This window comes from Poecilia reticulata, linkage group LG2, assembly GCF_000633615.1.
Source record: "Poecilia reticulata strain Guanapo linkage group LG2, Guppy_female_1.0+MT, whole genome shotgun sequence".
Classification (NCBI taxonomy): Eukaryota; Metazoa; Chordata; class Actinopteri; order Cyprinodontiformes; family Poeciliidae; genus Poecilia; species Poecilia reticulata.
The window spans coordinates 22707979-22725402 of NC_024332.1; the positions used below are offsets into that span (position 1 = coordinate 22707979).

The following is a 17424-nucleotide window of genomic DNA, read 5'->3' on the forward strand; positions in this document are numbered from 1 at the left end:
GTCACATGCCTCTCCTCACCGCTGCTCATGCATTTCTGGGTAAATGATTACTCTTTGTGGTAGAGCAACGTCTGGTGAGCCAACTGCAGAAGATAAGTTCAGTTTCAAGCCCGGCTCACACAGCGTCGGACTCTCAGAGGGGCAAGAAGGTCTTGTTTAGTTACTTTGATGCACTTTTATACCTTGCTTTTTTATCTCCACAAGCACCATAAAGCCAACAAAGAAGGGCCAAACATGTTTTGAAGCTAATAAAATATGAATGAGTTGAGGGAGAGCACAGAATAAGCTATAAATATTGAAGTATCAAAAGACAAGTGCGGGTATAGAAGGAGGTTAAAGAGTAATCTGTTCTGATAGCAGCATCTTCAGAGGCTGAAGTTAGACGGTAATTTGAAAAGGGCAAAGATGGTTCACTAAACTTTCTTCCTTTCGTCAAAGGAAGCAACTCTTCTCTTGATTTTGAGCTACAAGAAACAAGCAAGTTATAACACTGCTGTTAACAGATCTACTCAAGTAAAACTAGCACTACTTCAACATATTTTTACTCAAGTAAAAATTTTAAATTGCTTTCCAAGAAATTAGTGAAGAGTAAATATACAGTATATTTGGTAAAAAGACCACTGAATTAATGAGTAACTGATCATAAAATAAAAAACAAAAACACAAAATATAAAGTTACCTGCAAGTTTTTGCAGTCTAAAGAAAATTTTCACATTTTCTTTAGACTAGCAAATAATGTTACTCTTCCTGAATAACATTCAGGATAAAAAACTTAAAAACACTTTTAAATATTAAACTTTACAATTAATACTTACAGCATGTAGTATTTAGGAACAAGGTAATGTAGTACCAGTAACAATATGTAGTGTTTACTGTGTTTTATTGATCTGAAAGTGACCCAACAGGCTCAGCAGACAGAAAACAACATTAGAAAAGTCACATTTCAAAACAAACTGTAGCTTTGAGTCTCAGACATTTTGGTTAAAATATGTTTGTTCTTTCTTAATTGAAGTTACTTGTATTGGAGAGAGTATCCATCAATTTTACTAGCATTAGCTCATCATAATATTTAGTAAAAAAGTACATATTTTCCAAAAAGGCTAGTCAAGTTAATGATCTAGTTACTGCCCACCTCTGGATTGAAGGCAGTGGTCTCAAACTCCAGTCCTCAAGATCTGTGGTTCTACGACTTTCTCTCTGCTTCGGCACACCTGGCTCCAATATTAACTCGTTAGCAGAGCTCTGTAGAGTTGACTACTGGTGAGGCAGTTTAGCCATTGAATTCAAGCCTATAGCACAAGAGACACATCTAAATGAATGCAGAAACCACTGGATTTAAGAGATAGATCCACACAAGGTAGAGCAGAACTGTGAGGTGGAAGGAAGTTCTGGTTTGATAGTCTGTCTAAATTGCCTTTTGTTGCAGGTGTGCATGTTGCTTGTTTGTCCTCTGTGATGACCTGTCTATGGTCTGACCCGCCTCTCGCCTAACGACCGCTGGACACAGGACACTGGAATACGCTTTGATCCGTCGTCTCTGCATGCCGATGTCCTGCTGGAAGGTGAACCTCTGGTCTTGGAGGTTTTCTCTTGTATTTATCTCCATCCAGCCGCCCATCAACTCTGACCAGCTTCCATGTACCTGCTGAAGAAATGCAACCTGACAGAATGACATTGCCACACCACTATGAGTCAACAGTGGCACTCGGGGTGATGAGTAGTTTAATACAACAGGTTTAAATCAAAGGCAACCAGATTTTTGCTCAGTTATTTTCCTGAAGATGKTGTGACACCTACCTGGGAAGCTCCCAGCTGAGCAGCAGTTTTTAAAGCCATTTCAACGACAATGATGTCCAGATTGTGGACAGAGAGAACTAACTGATGCTTTAAAAGAGGAGTGATGGAAGCCATCTTAGCTAAAAGATGAAAACCAACACTGAACCAAAGATGGGAGGGGGGGGGGCTGTGTTTCCAACTTTCAAGCAAATCTTACCCTGTTTTGAAAATCAATTCAGAGAATTCACATAAGCAATCCCATTATGATTCAAGTGACCAAGGACGCAACACAGTCCAGACAAAAGACCCAGTGAGCCAAGTAAGGGACAGGCAGGTTGTTGACTTGCATGTAGAAGATCACATCAGACCATTAAAAACATTTTTTAACACAGAAATGCAAAGTTAATTTAACACCTGCTTAAAGGCTATTTTCAAAAAGTGCATTTAATCTGACAAGTCTCATTGGAATGCACTATTCTGATTTATTAAATATGRTTCAATTATCTTAACTCAAATTCTATACATTGATGGGAAGTGAGTCACCATTTGATGTCGTCATATTATTTTAATGCTWATTTAATTAAATGTCTRGGTGGATGTTRGAAGAAAAAACAACAGACTATAAAATATGGCAGCTGTAGCACAGGCGAGACTCAAGACTCTGAAGTAAATCTGAAAATGATCAGAAATGACGGAGCCTTTGAAGGCAAAGTTGACCGAGATGGAAAATGTCGGAAAAATGGCTGAATAAGAGATTTCCAGTGGAATATCGCTAACTGGGATTGAGGGAAAATTTCWAATTTAGCCGAAATCTGAGTGCAGAAACCCAGTGTCACTTCTTCTTCACAAACTGTGTGTTTGYGCATTTGTTGTAACGTGAACAGCAGCTGAGGGCCRAGGCGAGTCCTGTGGCAGCCATCTTGTGATGTTTGTCTCCCTCCGTCTCCCCTGAACTCCTGCCCTGCAGCTGCAGAGCCTGGCTCGTAGCACCGCTGCTGCTTCAGCTGGTGATGAAGTGAAGAGCACGATGGCATCCGATAGGCTATCAAAGTGTGTTGACGGCYGCAGCACTCCGCCTGCTGATGAGCCGGTGCCTTATCAAACCACAGAGAGGAAAAGCCGAGCTGTGGGCTCCAGTAWCRCCGCCTGGAAGGCATCGGCCATTGATTGAGAGAGCAGAGTGCCTTGGAATATTATGAAAGGCCTTTTAGTGCCCTCTGGGGAGCTGCCCTGCCCTCATGTTGTGTGTTTGTGTGCGAGCACAGCTTCTGCCAGCACTCACAACAAATATTTTATTAGAGCGTTTGTCCATCTGCTCTGAACACTGACTGAGGGCTTCAGGTCCAGTTCAGACCCACCAGTAAGAGGCTGAGGTTCTAGTTATTGACATTATCATTTTGCATATTTATTGCATCATCATATAGTGTTGGCGTTTGCTACTTTGTGCATCCATGTAACACCAGTAATACATTGGATTCTGATGTGGACTCGTTCTCAGTAACGCTGCTCTCATTTACAATCAWTGAGCTTTTATTTGTGTAGCACATTTCAGCAACGAGGCAGTTCAAAGTGCATACAGTCAACTATTGTGTAACCGAYATTGCATCATCGTGTCATCATCAAAACAATCAATACACATCAAATGAGTTGATCAATGTCCCACATCTACAGAGGTGAGTTTTTTAGGATTTTAAAGAACATTTACCTCTAGAATGGGCMGTTATTGTCAAGTCAAAACAGTTTGAAATCTCTTAAATTGGTCTCTAAGTCCAGGCCTGGCAGAGCCTGTCGGTGCGTTATGATGAGCAGAACACATCCTGGTTGAAGGTGTAGGTCTGCACATTATTAAAGGAAAGTAAACCAGCARATAATCGATGCTGACACAGCGGAGAGCCACAAGTTTAACAGCACGGATTAAATCACATGACCAGGAGAACCACTGATTCACCAACAAAGCGTGGCTGCTCCACAATAATGTGATTTTACACATRTCCTCCGGAAACACTGGGAGACTCGCACACTCATTAACGGTAAGAGAACATCTGAACTCTCTCCAGCTGCTCTCTTCACACAATGTGAAGGACCCTGGTGAGGCCTGAACTCTGAGGCATCACTGTGTTCTCACAAAAACACACATACCACCCACAGGATATTTCCATATTTCAAAATTTCCTCTCGGCACACTTTTGCTGTGGCTGGAACGAGGCTTCCCTCTAGTGGACATTTTTCATTCCTGCTCACATCTTAGTGCGACACTCATTTCTCAGGCTCAACAATGACTGAACTCTAAATTCAGCCGTGAAAACACGCAAAGGATTTCACAGTGTCGTTACTTAAGACAAAAAAAAACTGACTGTAAATAGAAAAAGAATCGGATAAAAGTTCATATCAGCTTTCAATAGCCTGTAGAAGCACCTTTAGCAGCAATTGCTTCCCAACTGCTGCACAAAACATCTCTTGAGGGAGGCGACCGAGATGCCAAAACCTCCTGTGCAGCCCAGACACCTGGCGGAGGAAACGCATTCCAGCCAGTTGCATCCAGAGACGACTTCTTTCAGTCATAAACTACATTTTGTGACCAGGTGAGGGTGAGAACATAGATCGGCCAGTAAATTGGGAGTTTCTCTTCACCTCTCCTCAGAGGTCACTTTGAAAATGAAAGTCATGCTGGAAAGAAGAGGCATTCTACTTGGCATCYCCTCCCMTCCCCCACCATCGCCTCGCTACGACATCCAGTCCTGCCCTGAATATTTCCTCAGGTTGACATGATGGATAGTTTAGGATAGGAAAAACGGAAACCCTCCGAGATTGGACAGCAGTAATTACATTTCTGATGTCATTGCTGGTGTTTTTCCTCTTCGGCATTGTGTTAACACCAGAGGTGGGTAGAGAACCCAAAAAAATGTACTCAGGTTAGAGCATCAGTACTTCAACATATTTTTACCCACGTAAAAAAGCAGCCGTCCAAGAAATTGCTTAAATAAGAGGAAAAAAAAAAGTATTTGGTGAAATACTTTTTGAGTGACGTTATGAAACATCGATCGTTTCAAAATTGAATCATCAGAAATTAAATCATCAGACAGACCGAGACCGGCAAAAGAAAYATTTTCCCAAATCAATATTTTTCAATATGAAACTTTAACAAAACCTGCCGGTGAGTGTCTGTGTCTGGTGAATTTTTGGTTGGAACAAGCTTACTCTTCATTCAGTTAAGTTACTGTCATAGGGTGGAGTATCCAGAAATTTTACTCAATACTTAAGTAAAAGTAAAACATTTAGCATAGTAAAAATACACACTTYCCCCCCCAAAAAAAACTTATTGAAGTAAATGTAACTGAGTAAATGCAAGTAGTTACTTCCCATCTTTACACACACCTGTAGGTTCAAATAAAGCAAACTACCAAAAGCCCTGCTTTAACACAATCAGTCATCAGCTTCAGCTTCTCCTTGCTGCTGATGAACAGAAGCACATGTAGGCAAACTTTTATTTTTCGTTGGATTCAGCGTTTTCTGTATGATCAGTCACATCAGCAGAGGACTGGCCCCTCAGCAGAGCACAGAGAGGTGCTGCAGTAGATGAACACGCTGTTCCACACTGGAGCAGAAGCTCTGTTTCTGAATGTGGTGGGTGCAGCGTGGGAGACTAGGACAAAGGCTGCTCTGATGTGTTTTAACTCTTTGTGTTGAATTGCTCCAAACAAAAAGGTTCACAACAAAATGCAGATATCCCTTATGGTGGATTGTGATTCTGACTCCTGGTTGAGCAAACAAGCAGCSTTGCTGGATCATCTACAAGGTGATATAATGCAATCAGCGTTAAAAGCAAAATTATGGACAAAAAAAAAAAATGCTTTTATTTATTCTGAACTTTAATTACACTGTTTATGAAATGCATCCTCGTTGCTATTTCTGGTATTTAGGTTATTTTCTCAAAAATATCTGAAAACTTRACACCTTTCGGGGAACAAACTGCTGGTGAATAAAACTCCGGCCTCTCCTCATTAACCCATAAGTAGGTCACGGTGTGGTCACGTGACCAACCTCGCTTTAGGTTCCAAGTTGAAATTGAAGGGTTCCGCTCCTGCCGGCTTAAACAGCTATTTTTAATTTGTATTATTATTATTATAATTTTTTTTTTTTTTTTACAAAGACAAAACACTGTGTAACAAGAGTTAGCCTTTGCAGTTAAGGGGGAATTAACGCCAAATTGGCTTCGTTTTCACCAGTAATGATGCTGCGTTCCAAGAGAGACGCTGTGTGGACCACGAGCCCTGCAGACCTGCATTTGTTGACGAACCATCCCTCGGCTGGTTGGCCCGGTCCACACGCCACGGTGTACTACGAGGAGCCTGTTCCCCGGCCGGTTTACAGGGTCGTGGACTGTCCCGCCGTGTTGGCGCCACCTCACTCGCTGATACAGCCGGTAACACCTCCATGCTACTTTTGGGAACATTCGAACGCAAGTAAGTTCCCTAAAGTCACGAGGTGGGCTAAAAGTAGTTTGCTAATAACAGCGAGGCTGTAAATGTCTGTAGTTTAGTTTGTGTCCTATTATTCAACTAAATGTGGTTTCTGCTTACACAGAGGAGAGCCGGAAGCTCCTGCTGCGCAGGTAAAGCTATATTGTTCTTCCCATGCTCAGCTTAAGGAAGAGACGTGAAGGTTTATTTCTGCTCTCGGCACAGGTCAATTCTAGAGTTGGTGAACGTTCATCACTACCTGGCTTTGACGGACACGGAGCTGCTGCGCTGGTATCTCAGTCTGTCGGCGGAGGACAGGAGCATCATACTGGGTACGACCCGGAAGCCCGTCCGGTGTGCCGTTCCTCGTCAGAAGGACATAGCATAACCTTTTCTGTCGGTTTAGAGGATTAGCAGAACAAAACTACATTATAACCAGAGAACAAACGACGTATTTTCTGGGTCGTCTATGGATATCCAAGTTTGGTCCCTCGAAGGTGCAGACTGTGACGCCCAGACGTCGTCTGCATGTAAAGTCTTATGAAGATGCCTCATCACCATTCATACACCTGCTTGCAAAAGAAAAAAGATCAGTAATATGCAAAGGAAATCAAGAAAAAGTCCAACCATGAGTTGCTGGGGCCTCACCTAGCAAAACTAGCAATAAGACAAAACACTCTGTGCAAATGTTAAGATGACAGTTGGCTTTGAAATACATTTTTGCCAATCCCTTTCACACGTATCTCAATACAATGCCAACTTTTGAAAACTGTTTACCAACAGAATTCACTAAAATATACTAGAACTACCAACACTCTTAATAAAACAAAATATTACACACAACTATAGCATGTTTTCTTCAAAGTTTTTATCAGAAAGTTAACTGTCTCCGGATGTTACACCAATCTGAGCTCGTAATGAGACAGACATGAGAGTATATTTATATGAACAAGCACCTATGATCCCGTTGAACACAATGTTCTATGTTCATGTTAACATGTTCTTAGAACATTGGATCAGGTTTTAAAGGTGCAGCATTGWCTGGATTGGGTCATAGCTGCAGAACTCTTTGTTTTCAAACAGAAAACCTTTGGTGTCCCTCAAGGTTCAGTCCTTGGCCATCTCCTTTTTTCATCGCGTCCTCTCTCTTTAGGGCCAGTTTTTGAGAAACCATGACATCTCTTTTCACTGTTATTCAGATGACTGTCAGATTTCACTCCACATGAAGCCCGTCTGCCCATGCTCCACCCAGKCTCTTTGTGTGTTCCAATAGATTTTGTCTGATGTTTTTTTTTTTTGTTGTTCTTCTTCAGATGAGGGAGGCCTTCACTACTTCCTACAGAATCATCCTGGGTTGGAGTTTTCTCAGGGTCATGTTTATTTGAAGCGTAAGTTTGTGGATTTGTACAGCTGGTGAGAGCTTTGCCACCATCTAACCTTGCTCATTCTCTACAGCTAAACTTGGAAGTTGTGTCCAGTGCACAGTTAACAGCCAATAAGAACTTGTAAGTCACATGGTGAAGCGGCAAATGAAGCTGTGAACTCCGTGGAGGAGCTTATTTGCTTTGAAAGTCCATTAAAAATGCCAGCTTTTCATTAAATTATCATAATTTACAAAATCATGCAAAGTTGGCATTTTTAATGGACTTTCAATGCAACTTTTAGAGCAACTTTGCATTAAAAGTGCCATTATTTACCGAATGACACTTCATGACAACTGTCATAAKCATTCATAAAGATTTTATGTTCATGACAGATGTTATGTCATGTTTTTGACAGTGTCATGTCAGTCTTATGCACACCCCTTCAAATAAAGTGTTACCAAAAATATCAGGTATTAAAACTGATCTATGCTTAACACAGTGAAAAGCTATTACCGCCTTCAGCAAGTGGCATTAAACAGAATTTAAGGGTGTACTCACCTCCGCCACATCTGGTCTGATTTAAATGGACCAGAGTGTGTTTCCCCTGTTGGTCCGGATCTTTTGTGCAGAAAAACTTCCACAACTGTTTTTGACTTAGGTTGTAGTTGACCTGTCAGAAGGTTCATCCTTCAACTAATCAATCCCGGCTTCCCCCTCCCTCCACTACAGAAGCGTCTCTGCAGATGTTGAAGATGCTTCCAGGTGRCACGAGGGAGAACTTACCCCAGACCAGCTTTTCTAACRGTGTGACAAAATCTCAAAATCAGCTGTGTGAGGAGGCCCGTGACAATGCCGTGGTCCACCAGATGGCCCACAGCCTCCCATTCACACACATACTGAACCAGCACAAGGTAAGTGGAGTGGAGTGGAGTGGAGTGGAGTGGAGTGGAGTGGAGTGGAGTGGAGTGGAGTGGAGTGGAGCGGAGAGCAGGTTTTGCATACTACAAAGCCAAAGTTGGTAGTCAGTCAGTGCATGATGATTTTTGTTTTGTAGGGTTCATCAGTGTCTGAGGTGAGCAGCCGCATCATCGGTGCAGCTGTGCCTGTCAACATGTACATAGAAAGAGCCAGAGATAGAGATGGAAGAAAGCCTGAGGACTCGGCAGCAGGCAGCCAGAGGGCTTCCTCCACCATCCAGGCACAGTGAGTACACATCACCACAGTTTCAGGTGTCACCACCGTGCCTCATAACTCCTTAAAAATAAAAAAAGCCCCAGCATGGAGTGACAGCAGAAAATGAGTACAGTTAGGAAACTGTGGAGAAAACAGACTAAATAATAAATATTAATGTTTATCAGGTCGCTTCCCCCCCCCATCCTTTCAGCCCCAGTTTATCCTTAGTACAAAGAAAAACTTGCCCAAAAAATCTTTGAAACTGAGATTCTGCTAAAGGGGATGAGCTCAGACATATAGTCCGATTGCAATTGTGTTCTGTTTGTTTGGGTTAAAGTAACTGTTTTGATTTTTTTCCCCCTGTACTTCCATAATTGGATCTTTTTTTTAATAAACTGGAATCTTCGTTGGTAACTAATTGACAACAACAAAATATTTCTTGGGTAAAATGTTAAATTGAATGTTTCTGCTAATATATCGTGTCAATTTTATATTTCTTCATAATGGTTGTAAAAGTTCTTAAATTTAACTTACTGAAACTTGCAACAATCCTGTTCCAGACATGACTTTCAAAATGACCTGGTGTCATCATGTTAACCATGACATGTCCGTTTTATCCCATCAGTTCCTCTTTCTCTCACTTATTTTTATGGCAAATTAACAACTTTTTAGATTAATTTAGATTGAAGCAATTTTTTTGAAATTGCTAAACCGGTATATTTGTTTTTGCTGGTTTTCACAGAGAATGTGATGTTTTAATAAAAATGCGACCTAGCTTTTCAAGACCATTGAAGAAATGGTATAATTCCAGAGTAGGAGATGAATTCCGGCTGAATGGAGCSGTCACATGTTTTCGTATTACAGTTCAGAGTGTCCAGTGGAAAACAGCGGGCCCTCACAGCAGCCAACAGTGGACGCCACGAAGCTCGCACAGCGTTCAGAGGGGGGCACCAGCCACACAGCGCAGATCCAGCAGGCTCCTCCTTCTACAGGAGAAAACATTGTGCTTGGTGGCAAGAAAACGGCAGTCAGTCACGTGGAGATCAGACCGAGCTGTGAAGATGAAAGGAGTCAGTTCAACTTCCCCATCAAGGATGATAGGGGTATCCTGGGGTGCTTGGCAGGCAACGGTGTGGCACTGCAGAGTGCTGGGGCTTCAATCCAGCTGTGCGACCCTCCAGCAGCCAACAGGCTGACGAGCACCGCAGAGAAGTTTACCCTCACTGCTCCCTGCGCACCCAGCTGTGACGCTGCAGTGAACACTGAGGTAGAGAGCTGGACAGCAAAGCAGACCCAAACTGAAGGTCCAAACACATCCGAACATAACGTCATGACTGAGCTCCATATGTCCGATCTGGACTACCTGGCTGACGTAAGGTTGGAACCTCATGTTGGTTAGGACTGTTGTAGATAGTTTCTCACCTTCTCTATCCTTTCAGGAGTTGTTCAAACTCCACATGATTCAAGAACGCAAAGAGCCAAAGAAGAAGAGCAAAAGGTAATGTGTAAGAGCAAGAACTGGTGGTCCCAAATGCCTATTGTGTGGTGTTAGAAGGTGTTAGAAAGGTGATGTGACACAGAAAACATGCTAAACCTGGTAGTTGTGGACCACCAATAGTAGACTTCCGGTGGTTTACCTTTTGTCCACCGGCAGGCCACTGTGTTTTTTTTGTATTTAAGTGGATAGATCATGCTTTTAAATCCTTCCTTTTCACATGTATATAATGCACTTATGATCTATTTAAAGTAGAACTTAAACGCATTAGTCTGAAGTCCTTGTTGTAGCTCCACAGACCCCTCATTTATCCCTGTTCTGTTCCCTGTACCCTTGTAAGAGCAACTTGTTTTATATGGGGGATTTTTTCTGCCATAATCCAAGAACACACATTTTCAGTATGAAAGCAGGATCTCATATCTTTTGTTCTCAAAACTTTTAATGCTTTTGCTTACCTTTATATTTTGAAAGCAAGGCTTCGTATCTTTCTTCTCAAAACTTGTAATGCTTGTACTCAAAACTTCTCCTCGCGCTCAGACTTGCTCTCAGCTCGGACTCTCTGCTCTCTTTTGAAACGCCTTTTGGCACAGTCGYCTGGCAACCTCTCAGTCAATAGAATGAAAGTGTTGCACTGTGTGCGTTTGTTTCCTTCTAGCGGGTGTRGCTGCTATCGATTGTAGCAACCTGTGCCACCCACTGGATGTAGGGAGAAACRACGTCGGCTTTCTGACACTAAACATCCGCCAGCAGTGTGCCACTGATCACTAACAGCCTTYTGATCTTAGGCAGGAGTTTGTTCACCCAATCAACTCCCTACATCCAGTGTGTGGCACTGGATGTAGGTTAGCTATTTGTATAAAAATKAGCTAAAATGCTAATGTTGGCTTTAATGATATTATTAGCTTGTGGGCTAGTACTAGCATGTTGACACTACCAGTAGTATTTGTGCTATCACAAGCATGGAGCCTGTGTCTTAAGCCAGTATCCCAACATGCTYTTTTCGYAATTATTTTTTGCTAATTGYGTTGCCTTGGCAATGGGAAATGTCAACACTAGCAATATCGCACACTCGACATTGACCCGCACATTTTGGTAYATATGTATATATTGTGGGGGTGAGGAAAATAAACATGGAGACTGCTGATTATTRGGTGGAGAACAATAGGTTCCTCCTGCCAGGCAATGCTCTGCTCTCCTGTRCATTGCTACAGCAGGCCCCAGTTGATGCCTGTTGCCCTGAATGTGTTTTCCAGCCCTGGCAGTGTGTCGGCTGCTCCTAGAATGGACTGCGGCTGTAAGCAGCGCGCCCAGCAAGCAGAGCTGACCCTGCTCACCCTGCACTATGAGCTGTGCAGGCAGCACGTCTGGAGGCTCTACTACACGTCCGCTGAGGGACACCTGTCCACGGCAATGTGAGAAACCCACAGGGCAATTAAACTCCCTTTGTTTGCACTAAGAGCTTTCTAGAAAAAATCCATCACGTCTCTGCAGAGCTGAAGACCTGCCACCAAATGTTGTGAAGATCCTGCAGAAGTTGGAAACTGACTATAACCTGATGAAGCACCAGATCCTGACGGGGGTTCCTCTGGGGCAGCTGAGTCCTCTGTGTGTGGAGTCTGAGAAGATCACGGCAGGGGCATGTTACGTCCCTGAACAGGTGAGAGGTTACTCGCAACCCCCAGCCAAGAGCCCAGATGTCTGGGCTTTGAGAACCTTCCACAGTAACTCTGTCTTTGTTTAGATCCTTGGTGACCTGCAGGAAAAGACTCCTTCTTGGTAAGTTGACAAACATTGTTTGAGTTCCAATTCAACAACCAGTGAGATGCTGCAARCTTAATTAGGAAGTCAGTTGAATTATTTCTTCATGGTTTGGGTAAAAAGGCCCTGTGTGAGGCAGATGTTTGTACAAGGCCTCTTGCATGGTGAGCTTCAGCTAATGATGTCCATGAAGGAAAAACGGCAAAGTGATGATTTTCTAATGAGCTTCTTAAAAACCCCTCGTCATGGAGACGGTTTAGTCTGGGGCTAAAGCCYAGACTAAACCAGATGACTTGTGATTAATTGATGACAGAAATAATYGTCAGCTAATTTAGTAATTAATTAATTAGAGTATAGAGATTCCAATAAAAGGTCATTTGTTAAAAGAACACCCATATCAGAGCAGTAATTAGGCCAAAGCTGTATTAAAGATATATTTTTCATTAAAAACAAAATAAAAACTTACTCATAATCACCAAATCAGCACTAAATTCAGCAAAAAGGGCTGAGCTTTTCACATGTTGACGTTAGGATTTGATCAAGTGTTTGCCATTTTTAAAATCTGATTAATCGTCAGAATAATAAATACAGTAACTGATTAATAAAATGATCATTAGTTGCAGCAAGGACTGCACAATATAAGGCCACATCATCGTAATATGTGTGCAATATATTGCACACATATTACGATGTGTGCAATATATTGCACACATACGCGCATTCCAAGGCTTGCGCGTATGGAATGTACAGTCTTTGCGCATTCCATACGCAAAGACTGTATGGAATGCAATACTTGTTGGCTAATATATTTAATACACCTCTCTGATGTCAAGTTCCACCCTGGGGACACAGAAGCATGTAGGAGCTGGAGAAGGCGGAGGTCCTGACAGGGACAGACAGAGCTGCCAGGTGTGATCACAGCCCTGAACACCACAATGTGCTCCATGCAGCAGCAGCAGCAGCTAACCTTAACTATCGTCTGTTTCCCCTCCTTGCTCCACAAGGAAGAGGAAGAGGATAAGAGAGCTGCAGCTCTTGTACCCAAAGAGCGATTGGTTAAGCAAATGGGTGAGCAGAACCTTTACACGGCTAATGGAACCACAACTGTAGCTGAATGTTCTTATTCTGTTTTTGTGCCGCATAGGCATTGAGGAGGTGAACTTTAGTGAGGCGTGGTACGATGCTCAGGAGGACCTGCAGTTGCCAGCACCAGCAGTAGACACGGCTGACAGTAGGTCGTCAGCAGCTACTCAAAACGTCATCCGGGTTTCATCTGTTTGAATTGTCTGTGTGTGTGTTTGTGTGTGTTGACAGATGCAGAATCAGTCAGTGGTGAGAGCAGCAGCTCAGTGCTGTATGTATCCAACCTGCCTGGTCATGTGACACAGGTCAGTTTAGTCACACGTGCTACTTACTGCGCTAACATCAAGTGAGGGAAAGTGGAAGGTTTTGGTTAAATGATCATTTTGAAATCCAGTGAGTTGTACTTTGTTGTAATGGTCAGCAGAGGGCAGTACATGACTGATGAGGCTGATTAGAAATGACATCATGTAGCAGAGCTTGCAGCCTTAATGGTTTATAGCAGAAGGATATGGACATTTCTTCATAAATGTTCTAGTCATTATTGATTAGGCATCTTAATCACATTGGTGGAATGAAAAATAATGTGATGAATAGCAAGAGGTCAACAGTTCCTGTTATTCTGTATCACAAATGAAACAAACTGCTGCAATGTTCTGGATTAGCAGAACATCAGTTTCCCAAAAAGTTAGTGTTTCCGCCTCAATGTTGAAAGAACTAAAACATGTGAAGCATTAGCTGACAATGACTGTATTTCTACTGAAAAACTCAGTTTTGGATGGAAAACCTTTTGGTGTAGGAGGATGAGTTTTTTTTGTTTTGTTTTGGCTTTATGCCTTAACAAAATTTGGTTTATTTCACAAAACTGCAATAGGAACACATTTTACATGAACAACCAGATGTTGCTACTTACATAAACCACAAAAAGGACGACAGGAAGTAGTTGGAGGCTCATGGTCTAGTATGTTTTTACATTACTTATCGCATGAACAAACTCATTCATTCACATTAATTACGTTCCTTATTTAATGGGAACCCCAGACTTTTTTTGACATTAGCTGAATATCGACAAAGTTTTTTGCACATTTGCAAGGGAAATTAAGAATTGTCAAAGTAACAGCATTTATTTGGACTTTCTTGTTAATGAAAGTCCAAATTGGGTGTTGCTTTAAAAAGCCAAAGATGGAGGTTGGCATCACTGTGACATGGCTTAAAACAGAAGCTAAAAGAATTAGACCTGGCTAGAAGCATATTTTCAGTTTGTGATGATGCATACATTTTTGGGAGAAATGTTTGCTCATCTGTTCTGCATGTAAAATGTAAAAACCCAGCCACATCATAGTTTTCACAAGAGCCTGAAACATGTTTCAGAGTGACGTGAGGCAGTTGTTTGAGAATTTCCAGCCGTCAGAAGTCATCGTCTTCCCCTCAAAGAACGGCGTGAGGTGAGCTGCTGTCGCTCATCACTTTTCACTGGATCTGTTCAGCTCTCTGGAAGGTTTCAGTGTTTGCTCATGGAGGTTCTGTCTCTGGCCGGTGCTCTAGAGTTGCCATAGTGATGGTGGATGGCCCAGAGACGGCTAAAGCTGCAGTCAAAGAGCTCAATGGTCACCGACTGCACAGCCATATCATACACATCAGGCACCTGAGTGGAGCCACTGCTGGGGGCCACACACCTCTCTCCACCTTGGGCTCCACGGTCCCACAGGATCCTGACACCAACTGGAGGCTCACTGAGAAAAAGGTGATGTTCTGATTGATGGATCCTTCATACTTTAATCCTTTAAACTCCACTATGCACGATACATGATGGGTATTTTTCATAAAACATAGCAAATATAAGAATCCGAGTGTATTAATGAACCTGTTGCCATGGGGACACTACCATGCTTCTGGGTCTACACACATCTGGAGAAGACCAGATGACCTCACTAGGACTGGTTTTATTTCCTGACTGCAATACTGAGATTTAGACTTTATTATTACACGAAGACACAAAAGTGAATTTGGTAACAAAATGTTGTTGCTTGGCTACCGGAGTACACAGAAAAAAAAGTGTGATCATATATACATGTATACATACAAGTGTAACTAGTGCAGGCAAAAACAATAAAAAAACTAGAATAAATACTATACAAATAATACATTGCTTAAAATATGAGGCAATGAGAAAAGTAAGATTGAACTGTTAAGATGTTCAGTAACGATATTGCACTTGGCATTTTTAGGCAGTATGAGAGGATCATATTGAACAGCTGGATCTACTGAGGATCACACCATAGGATTTATTAGAGCAACTAAACTAAAGCCCACAGCAACAAACTCTGGGTTAATCGCACAGAAGTCAGGTTCAGGTTGCTTTGTTGCACAGAGCATTATTAGTTCCTACTCAGAAATATACCAGCAGGTGGCAGTAATGGATATTCAGAGTTCGGATCTGCTTTGCCATAAAATAAGACACTCAGTTTAAAATGGTGCAAGGGGCAGCATTATGCAAAGCCAACTTTTTTTAGCTTTACATTATGTTATGTTATTTAAAAAACTGCTGCTTTGATTCTTCCATGCATGTTTGACAAATCCTTTACATTGGAATGCAAACAGTCAGCGCTGCACACAAACACACCTAACAAGACATCCTATCATATTTAATGGAAATCGTTTCATTGCATTTTGTCCATGATGACGTTGAGTGTTTCACTTCTTTGTTGTTGTTAAACCTGTTGTTCTCATGTTGTTTAAACTGTAAACCTGACGAGGAGCCAAGCTGGATCACATATGCAGGCTCTCCTTTGCTCGTCTGTAGGTTGCTATGACAGCCAGTGTAAAACTATTCATATCAGAAAGGGGTTTTTATGTAGATGAGAAAACAATCCACTTTGGCATGGAAGACATCAGATCTGAATGATTTCCAGCAGAGAATCTATTCTTTCTGCTTTCACTCAGAACCTTCAGCGCTTTGCCTCTTTGTTACTGGTTTCTGTATGACCAGAGTTCTGTTTTTATGTCTTGGATATGAAACCTGCACATTTTGTTCTCCAGCACCTTTCATTGGGTCTACAGGGCCATTTGAATAAAGGTTCTATAGAGAGGTTGGCAAAAGCAAGAATTTCCACATAGAACGGAGTATAGATGCATCGATCCGATATTATTTGTTTCGACTTTGATATTGGGGAAAAAATGCTAGACTAGGTATTGATGACAATGTGACCGATCCATAAGGGCAGTTCTATTAAGTCTAATTCTATGCTTTGTGCTCTGAGCAGCATCATGCTTTATTATTATTATTATTATTATTATTATTATTATTCAGAGCCCCTAATTGCACTTTCTTGGATCGGTGCGAGACCTCAGATATCTGTATCGTATTGGAAGTGAAAAGTGGACCAATGCATCTCTAGGATGGATAAAACAATTGGACTAGACATTCTGAAATATCTGTTTTATCAGTGTTTCTAGCTCAGCTGTAAGATTATTGTGCCTTAAATTCACCTTCACCGTTCCGTCTGCCCAGCCGGTAAACCCAGCGGTCCTCAGCTCCAGCATCCAAACCAGGAAGGTGGTGAGCATCTTTCCCACCGCTAAGGGAACCTGCGTACCTCAGCACTTCGGCACCATGGGCGGCCTGGACGCGCTGATGGCCGAGCTCACCCAGCTCCACCCCCATGTCGACCGCCAGACAATCCTGGATGCTCTGCTGGAGCTGAAGACCACACACCAGGGGGTCCTGGCCAGCCTGCCCCTCAGCACCATCAGAGACATGACCTCTGACCTGCTGACCAAATCGCCTACTGCCACACAGAACTAAGTGGAAAAGACTTTGCACCTCAGTTCAAGTTGTATTTACTTCCAAATTAGCAGCAATTCTCCATTTTTATTTGAAGTTTGTAAAAAAAAAAAGATCTACGATCGTTCATGAGAAATGCTGCGTCTTCATTTTCTGTTGGGTTGCTTTTCTTCAGCAGTTAGATGGATGTTTGGATCTAATGTTTAGATGTTTGTTCTTATAAAAAGCTCACCCATTAAACAATATTCTGTCTGAACATTTTTTTTTTTTGCTGGTTTGTTAGAGTATTTTTTTTAGACCAATAAACTTTGAATTATTTATTTAAAACGTATGACCTAGAAAGGAAAAACCACAAAAATGCCTAAAGGTCAGAAGTTTGATATATCAAAGTAATAGTATTGGTATCTGCGATACAGCCCCTGTATTTATCAGGTATTGATTGGATCGATACCAATACCAGATATTGCAGTGTTGAACAGCTGGTATGTTGAAGCAGGTTTATGAAACTTCTGTAGCATTTAGAACAATTAGGCA

At 42.0% G+C, this 17424-nt stretch overlaps 1 protein-coding gene across 3 annotated transcripts; it reads left to right on the forward strand.

Annotated features, from left to right (window-relative positions):
• Nucleotides 1–1478: 1478 nt before the first annotated feature.
• On the forward strand, nucleotides 1479–17146 carry rbm44 (RNA binding motif protein 44). Of its 3 annotated transcripts, none has more exons than XM_008396814.2 (19): nucleotides 1479–1562; nucleotides 6003–6239; nucleotides 6361–6388; nucleotides 6462–6568; nucleotides 7550–7624; nucleotides 8330–8511; nucleotides 8655–8803; nucleotides 9638–10145; nucleotides 10213–10271; nucleotides 11522–11680; nucleotides 11760–11925; nucleotides 12010–12044; nucleotides 12860–12935; nucleotides 13031–13094; nucleotides 13171–13257; nucleotides 13341–13414; nucleotides 14478–14551; nucleotides 14652–14850; nucleotides 16618–17146. In XM_008396814.2, exons 2-19 carry the CDS (start codon nucleotides 6005–6007, stop codon nucleotides 16909–16911), a joined length of 2571 nt encoding a protein of 856 aa, XP_008395036.1. In that variant the 5' UTR covers nucleotides 1479–1562; nucleotides 6003–6004; the 3' UTR covers nucleotides 16912–17146. The 3 variants fall into 3 exon arrangements, with proteins under 3 accessions (XP_008395036.1, XP_017164139.1, XP_017164142.1); XM_017308650.1 differs by lacking the exon at nucleotides 1479–1562 and adding an exon at nucleotides 5760–5788; XM_017308653.1 differs by lacking the exon at nucleotides 1479–1562 and having other exon boundaries at nucleotides 5799–6239; nucleotides 16554–16634.
• Nucleotides 17147–17424: the final 278 nt, after the last annotated feature.